The sequence below is a fragment of the Amia ocellicauda genome, chromosome 22 (assembly GCF_036373705.1).
Source record: "Amia ocellicauda isolate fAmiCal2 chromosome 22, fAmiCal2.hap1, whole genome shotgun sequence".
Taxonomy (NCBI): Eukaryota; Metazoa; Chordata; class Actinopteri; order Amiiformes; family Amiidae; genus Amia; species Amia ocellicauda.
The window spans coordinates 13073170-13081472 of record NC_089871.1 but is presented as its reverse complement, the minus strand read 5'-3'; the positions used below and the strand labels follow the sequence as shown (position 1 = coordinate 13081472).

General features: G+C 48.6%; 1 protein-coding gene across 1 annotated transcript; it reads left to right on the top strand.

Annotated features, from left to right (window-relative positions):
* Positions 1–5: 5 nt before the first annotated feature.
* timm44 (translocase of inner mitochondrial membrane 44 homolog (yeast)) lies at positions 6–7341 on the top strand. Its single transcript, XM_066695688.1, has 13 exons — positions 6–76; positions 971–1078; positions 1276–1452; positions 1608–1688; positions 1876–2025; positions 2510–2646; positions 2763–2848; positions 3728–3820; positions 4094–4218; positions 4622–4672; positions 4793–4882; positions 5029–5139; positions 5713–7341. The coding sequence occupies exons 1-13, from the start codon at positions 47–49 to the stop codon at positions 5830–5832; spliced, it is 1359 nt and encodes a 452-aa protein (XP_066551785.1). The 5' UTR covers positions 6–46; the 3' UTR covers positions 5833–7341.
* Positions 7342–8303: the final 962 nt, after the last annotated feature.

Below are 8303 nucleotides of genomic sequence, written 5' to 3'. Positions count from 1 at the left end.
ACGTCAGAAGGTCAGCTGCTGAAAGGTCACACGCTTTGTCTCCAAGATGGCGGCCTCCTTGTGTCAGTGTTACCAGGTAAGATACGATAAGAAAATGTACTTTAATGTTAGATTTGGTAAATTCTTTGAATAGAAAAATTGAATTCCGACTAGACAAAGCAAACCTACACACGATGAAAAAGGTGTAGAGTGAACGCCATGCCTGTAAGCGATAACGCGAGGCTTGTTTAATCAGACGTCCGGGTGAAGAGGCATTTTATCCACCCATGAATCTGATGGTATAATGAAACATGCCGGTGAGCCGGAGTGGGCCCGTTGAAAAAATGAAGAAATGGGGGAAACCATAAAAAAATAAGAAAAAAACTGTTTGCGTTTGTAGCTATTACAGGACTTTTTCACAAGCTAGCCAACAGGCGTGTAGTAATAGTATACATAAGCAAGCATGTTGTGCAAGAACCAAAGTACTGTGACCCAGCGGGCAGAAAACTACAATACTAGCGGCCAAGGCTGAAAAGGTTTACATTGCGTTCAAATATACCTTAAACAAAAATAAATAAAGCATATATATTACATGGTTACATATTACAAACCCCGAATAATATATTTTGACAAATGTATAAAGGAAAATAACGCTGGCTCGTCCATGTGTCATTGCTAAACCTGTACTGTATACATGCGGTTTGCACAAAGGTAGAAATTGAATGGCCATTGTGTTTGTGAAATCTGCGCAGATGCTGCAACACGTAGCAATACTCACCTACTCATTCCCTCAACATCGAGTAGCACATCTGCATTTCTTCAACGATCACGTGTTTCTGAGCATTGGAGGAAGGATTTGATTAAATTGTTTTAATCTACTATACATCCTATTCACACATGAGGTATAAACCACTGTTAAATGTCGTGCTGGATCTGCCATGTTACTGAAAACGTTGCTTGTCTGCTGATTGCCCTCTCCTTGTTTGTGCAGCTCTGTCTCAGGCGGAGTTTGCTCCTGGTCTCAACACGCTCTTCTGGGTCCAGTCTGAACAGAGCCCATGTGTACCGGATATGCGGGTCCACTGCTGTATCACCGCAGGTAATGATTTTTATAGACCTCCGGCCCACAGAAGTCTTAATTTCTAACCATTCTAGAATGTGTTTCATCTTTTTACAGGTGTCACAAGCATATTGAAGGATGGCAGATGTCCTTCTGGAGGTTTTGACCTTCATGTTCAGGGAGGTTAATTACTGTATAAGTGGTTTTGATGTGTGTTTTGATCCCCCCCCCCCTAGGTGCGGTACGCGTCAGGGGGCAGCGGTGGGCGCAAGGGCTTCCTCTCAGAGTTTTTGGACAACTTGAAGCAGGAGCTGAGCAAGAACAAGGAGATGAGCGAGAGCATCAAGAAGTTCAGAGAGGAGGCCCAGAAACTGGAGGAGTCCGATGCTCTCCGACAAGCCAGGCGGAAATATGTGAGTGTGTCTTTTTTTGAGTTATTGTGAGATAAGCTAGATCTATATCAATGTGCGTTTAAAATGAGGTATATTTAAAAACAGGGGAAGGTGTGAGATCAGTCTTGGTCACGACACTCAACAGGCATTTGTTTTCTTTTCCTTTCCCTCTGTAGAAAACGATTGAGTCCGAAACCGTGAAGACCTCCGAGGTGCTGAAGAAGAAGCTCGGGGAGATCTCTGAGACTGTGAAGGAGGTGTGTATTTGCGAGAATCCGCACTTGGCCAGTATATGGCTAGCCTGCCTTTTCGGGGCTTGGAGCGGTTTGCTAATTCCTACTAGTGTGTTTTGGACTCGCGTGCTTGTAACATGCCACTGAAAATTGATTAATTGAACATCCAATTGAGTGTGTCGAAGTGACGCCCTCTGTCTTGTGCTGACAGAGCCTGGAGGAGGTGAGCCGTTCCGACCTCGGTAAGAAGCTCAAAGAGGGCGTGGAAGAGGCGGCCAAGACAGCCAAACACTCGGCCGAATCTGTATCCAAGAGTGGAGAGAAGCTGGGCAAGACGGGCCCCTTTCGTGCCATCTCTCAGGTAGGCATGCTGCAGCTCCCCAGAACCCTCTCCTCTCCTTATCTATCTCGGTGTGCAATATCCACGGGCTCGAGTGGCCACTGCGTCCACACAGCGATGGTTCCTTTACGTTCACTTCCTTTGGGCCAGACCGAATCAAAACTAACCTACCAGCGAGTCGCAAAGTACAAATCTGTACCCTGTCACGGTTTAAACGTATTGTGAGAAGCCACTACATGGTATTTCTAAATCAAAACACGATAGGGGACAGGATTGAAATTTTTGGTTTGTGGGAGGCTCAAAGATTATATTTGGTTATGCCCTCAGTGAATGCTTGATCATGGTTTTCTTGTTATAAAATATGTGAATGTAAAGAACAATGGAAGCTGGAAAAAGTTTTAAAGGTTCTAAAGAGTAGGAATCTTCAGGGTTCAGGGTACCTTCTCCTTTAGGTGTGTGTACGTGTGTGTGCACCCTTATGCTGACCTTTCTTGTGCGTGTACAGGGTATGGAGACGGTAAAGAAGGAGATTGATGACCTTGGGCAGAGTGGCCCCTACCGGCCCCCACCCCGACTGCGGAAGAGGACTGAGTTCTTGGGGAAGAGCGGAGAGTCGGAGGACAAGGTCTTCGAAGCCAACGAGTAAGTGTCCTGATCAGCACCCGGCTGCAGCCACTGCCCCCTCTGCTGAAAGACGTCTAGATCTGCCAGTTTGTTTTGGATCTGTTTGACATTCAAGTGGCTCTGTCTCCTTCCAGGGAAGCGATGGGGGTCGTGCTGCACAAGGACTCCAAGTGGTACCAGCAGTGGAAGGATTTCAAGGACAACAATGTTGTTTTCAACAGTAAGTCTCGTCTCCCGCAGGGTGCTGGGTCATTCTGAAGGCCGCCAGCAGAGAGCGTTCTTGTGTCAGTTAAACGATGGTGTACTGCAGTGCTTTTTTTTTTTTTTTTTACCCCAACATCCAAAACATTGATGATAAATTGTAAATGTATGAAACTGACAGGTAACAAAATCACTATATATCACAATAAGTTTAATTACACCTCCACTCCAAACAGTTACTTTCGAGTTGCTCCCAGCAGTGTTCTGGAGATTAGTGTCCATTTCCCAGGGTCTCCAGTACACACCATGGTCTGCAGACTTTTAATTTGGCTGTGATCCATCCGCATTCCACTAGGTGGTGCTAGAGGTCCCTAAAACAGTGTAGTATTGAGTTGTGTGTGTTTTGGGATGACAGTAGTTCGACAGTGAGGTGTGTAGTAAGTGACTTAACTATGAATAAGCGGTTACCCGTTCGACCTAGAAAAGGGTGTAACGTTGAGCTGCCCCATGACGTTGAGTTGCCTGCTGTGAGAGGTGCTGGGCCTGTGAGGAATGGCAGTTAAGCCATTTAAACCTCGTTAACCTTGAAGGTAATGATCCCCTCTAACGAGCGCAGGGTAATGGCGGTCTCTGGGGCAGGGGGATGCAGTGGATTGACGAGGCTGTCAGAAACGCTGTAAGGGCTCGTGCTGGCTCCTCTCGGGGGGGTGGCAGCTGGGAACTAACAACCCTGTGGGAAAGGTTTGTCGGAGCTGGAGAGCGCAGGAAACCGTTAAAGGGATCCATGCCATCCGTGTCGTGGAAAAATGTATATATTCCACAATGGTGTAGAAGAAACGATACATGTTCTGGCAACACACTTTGCTGAGCTTATCTTCCTCCGTCTCTTTCGCTCCAGGGTTCTTCGAGATGAAGATGAAATATGACGAGAGCGACAATGCTTTTATCCGAGCATCTCGTGCCGTCGCAGACAAAGTGACTGACCTCCTTGGTAAGTCTCCCACCTTCCCTGACCTCTGACCTTTCTCTCTTGCATGTTTTTATGATTGGGCTTTTTTGCCCACCCCCCCATAAACATTACATTTTGAGCTGGTCTGTTTTTAACACATCCGTGGCCTGTGAGATCAGACAGAACTGACAGCTCTAATTCGGTATTGTTATTCTTTTATCTTTCTAAGTATTAATTTGCTTAAGGCAGCACTGATATAGAAGTGAAAGATGCTGCCTGGTACTGCACCATCACTGAGGCCATCTGTCTTCACAGGGGGTCTGTTCTCCAAGACAGAGATGTCTGAAGTGCTGACCGAGATCCTGAAGGTGGATCCCTCTTTCGACAAGGATTCCTTCCTAAAGCAGTGTGAACGGGACATCATCCCCAATATCTTAGAGGTACAGAGGCTAGGGCCTAGGTGGAACACAAATTTGAGCAGGCTTGCCTTTGTCCTTGCACCCTGTTTCTTCATCTTTATCCCAGTGGGACTTCCTGAATAACTAAAGAAACAAGTAGGGGTCAAATAAATAGTGTTAATTACGTGTCTGTAGGATAAAACAAGAGGAAATTAAATCGACAAGGTGAGGGGGAAAAAAAGCATCTAATTAAGGTCACAGCTATTAAAATCAAAAACTATCAAACGAAGGAAGATTAAATGAGAAGGGGACGGCACTGGGCACAAGTGATAAGGAGTGGCATTAATTTTTAATGTTCTGATGCTGAGTGAGTCCGGCTGGGTCTCTCCTCGTTGTCCGAGCGCTCCCTCACGTGTAAAGATCTCCGTTCTTGCTCTTTCTCCAGGCTATGATCCGTGGGGAGCTGGATGTACTGAAGGACTGGTGCTATGAAGCTGTGAGTAGTTATTGTAGTCTTTTGTAGGCCAATTACTCCTGTAATTTAATCCCAGATTGCACAAAGAACAAAGCCTGAATGCATCCCGTTGACTTTTGTCCCTCTTCTCTTCCCGTCCAGACGTACAGTCAGCTGGCCCACCCCATCCAGCAGGCCAAGGCCATGGGGCTGAAGTTCCACTCCAAGATCCTGGACATCGACAACATAGACGTGAGTCCTCCAACCTCAGCGATGCAAATCGATGATCTGCTCTCCCATTCTCTGTAAATCCTGTCCTATTCTGACCTCCTTCTGCCCCAGCGCCATAATCTCTTGTATATACACCTCAACAACAACTCTCTCTCGCTCTTACACAGCTGGCGATGGGGAAGATGATGGAGCAGGGCCCGGTGCTGATCATCACCTTCCAGGCCCAGCTGGTCATGGTGATCCGCAGCCCCAAGGGAGACGTGGTGGAGGGCGACCCGGTGAGTGAGGCGGACCAGCGGGACCTGGGCTTCGTCTAGCATTACTCCCATCCCTCTCCCCGTATGGAGAGCTTTAGACAGGATCAGAGGTTGTCCCCGGGGCAGCAGTCCCCTCCAGTAACGGCACTGTAATGGTGTGATCAATCACGCTGGGACGGCAGAGATGCCCCCCCTCCCCAACACAGCACTCAGACAGTGCCACGAGAGAGCCGTATCGATGAGATAATTACCAGACGGCTTATGAGAGTCCATTTACTGTCTGGGGTGCCTCCCTGCTGAGGCTGTAAATCTGCGGGGCCGAGCTTCAGCGCGCCCCTGGGGGGGTATTGTAATGAGCAGAATAATGAAGCCTGTCCAACCTCAGACCCGTCACGGCTGTGCCTGCATGCTCGTCTCCCGGCATCCGAGGTTCCTGTTCATCTAACCCTGGCAATGGGAGGCACGGCGGCTGCCCGACTCTCTTCTCCAGCAAAGCTCTGCTCTAGAATGATCAGGTGTAGGAATCACTGCTTGGCGTGGCTCAGACCTCTGACCCCTGGGTTTTTGTCTCCGCACCCTTCCTTTGTCCTACAGGATAAGGTTCTGCGCATGATGTACGTGTGGGCTCTCTGCCGCGACCAGGACGAGCTGAACCCCTATGCGGCCTGGAGGCTCCTGGACATCTCGGCCTCCAGCACAGAGCAGATCCTCTGAGAAATGGGGACAGAGGGAGGGACAGACGGACATCTGCTCGCAATGCCAGGGGGATATGCTGGGGCCCCAGGGGGGAGAGGGACAATCCAGCACCGCCCCTCTCTCGCCGCCGCCACCTCAACAGCCAACACCGGCTGCTCCCTTCTTGGACTTCCTGCACTGGTCTCCGGAGACTGAGTTTTGCCAGCTGTACCCACGCTGAAGTGCCCAGTTTGGCCAGTGCAGACATTGCGTTGTAACATGTGACACAAACTGGACACGTGATGGGAGACAACCTGGTCAGGACACTCGATTCTGCTGTCCACTAATGCTGGTCAACATTTTTTTTTGTATTCTGGGGAGGGGGCAGGGGGTGTAAAATGGACCCATTGGTGTCATAAATGCTGATGTAGTTGTTTAAAGGGCCAATCTTATTTTATTGCATCGCAGAAAGCTGAGTAAAAGATTCCATATTTATCTCGATGCCATTAAAGGGCATTTCTCTTCCTGTATCATTTCCACCTGTAAAAAGACTCGTTCTGAGATGTGCCCGTGCTGTGTCCCGAATGTCTCTGAAACCGAGAAGTGAAACGGGGGACGCTACAGCGAAGCAGAGTGGTTTTGCCTTAATTCATGAGGAGATTGGTCTGACTTGATGCTGACAGGCAAATTATAATCCTTAATGCCACCTAGCTGAAGCTTTCAGTACAATTACAAATTGTTCCTAATTGCTATAAATTGAAACTTGATAAGAATGTGTCAAGTCTCCTCAAGGGCCTTTTTAGCCAAAGGATCATTGTGAGAATCTGCTACAGCAGGGAGACCGTGAAGAATCTCCCTTTTGTAATTGTAATATCTAGTAATCGGTTACACCTGCTCCAATGCAGAGGTCTCGCAATAATGGGTGAACGCTGCTTCGGCTGGCCCACACGAACTAGGATCCGAGTGGCGATCCCTGGGGTGCTGCATGGTTTGGCACTGTTGGCATCCTCTGTGGTGAGGCCACGGTCTGAACTGTGTCAGCAGGGCCAACGTGATCTCCAGTTCTTGTGGGATTTCCACTGCCTCAGCGCCCCCTTCCCCATTTAAAACCAGCTGTGGTAGATCGGGGGGGATGGTGTGGTGCTCTGCTGGTTCTGTTTAGGAAGACTCTCCCATCAGTGTTCATGGGTTCTGAAGCAGTGATCCCGGAGAATGGAAATCCTTCTCCTACTACAGCATGTCTGTTCAGGCCGGGGATTTTCTCGCCTCGTGCGGTGGAAGACCTTCGTGGTTGAATGTTTAAGATCCATTGCTGCAGTCTGGAAAGGGGAGGGAGGGCACAAGCTGTATATTCAAGTTTTAAAACCAGAATACCTCGGACGATTGTGTTTGTCATGTCAGTCCAATCCCTCGATTCTGCTTCTGTGTACCTGCCCCCTGCTGCCAGCCGTGGGTAGTGCAGGCATTGGGGGCTCACGGCTGGGAGCAGGCGAAGCCCAACCTGTACACTACCTGAATTAAATAAAGACCCGGCCTGTGGTTTTTAAATGTGTTTCGTAAGTAATTTTCTGCCTTTCTTTTGTTCTTCGAATGAGCGCAACATGAGCTTAATTTACTAGAATTGTTAATTTATTAGTATCGAATGCTTTCCAACTCCTGTGTTCATGATGGAAGGCTGGCCCAGAGACGCGCAGCGGGCTGTGGCCGTGTCAGGACCGGGCCCGACCACCCCTGGCTCACGCTGGAGGACAGCCGAGCCAAGCCCCCTGTCTGGTTCTGGCCCCCGATCGATCGTGCTGGCCTTGGCGTCGCAGGGGGCGGGCGGGGGGACTAATAAACAAAGCTTAACACATGCCAATTGATTCATGTTCTCTCCTTAACTAGCCCGCTTATTCCCGCACTGTCCCGTGTGATGAATCCCCCCGGCTCCTGCTGCTGCTGAGGCGGCAGCTCTGTGGCTCAACCCTCATCAGTCACTGCACCCCCGCTGACATGCCAACGAAGGGTTAGTACTGCCACACACACACATCCACGCTCCCACCTCCTCACTATTTTTGTTGTTGTTCCTTCTTGTGTTTTGGTCGCCTAGTATTGGATTCCCGTCCCTCTGAGATCTGCACTGAAATGTACAATGGGTAGACATGCAGAATTCCTGGGCGTAAATGTGTACAAATGTTTTGTTTTTGTACATCAACATGCAAATTAAATGAGCCTTTGCCCAGCTGCTGCAGGAGTGTTATGGTAACCACTATGGAGTTCCCTGAGCTGGCACGATTTTCTGTTTTAAATCCATATCCAGTTATTGGATATGTCTATCTTAATGCCATCATACTTCTATGACTACTTTGTCTTAAAAAAACTAAAATGTATCTAAACTTTATTCTGGACGAATTCCGAGACAATCAAAAAATTGATTTGCTAATCCTCACGGAAGCTGTGCAGATGAAACCCCTTGAGAACAGTCGAGCAGTCTGTAGAGCTGCGTTTCTCACCGTGGTCCACACCGGGCC

Bases quoted from the DNA above. Each gene is read 5' to 3' on its own strand.
- timm44 (XM_066695688.1), top strand. From the start codon at position 47: ATGGCGGCCTCCTTGTGTCAGTGTTACCAG. The intron at 1,453-1,607 runs GTGAGTGTGTCT...TTCCCTCTGTAG, and splicing joins GACAAGCCAGGCGGAAATAT to AAAACGATTGAGTCCGAAAC. The intron at 2,849-3,727 runs GTAAGTCTCGTC...CTTTCGCTCCAG, and splicing joins CAACAATGTTGTTTTCAACA to GGTTCTTCGAGATGAAGATG.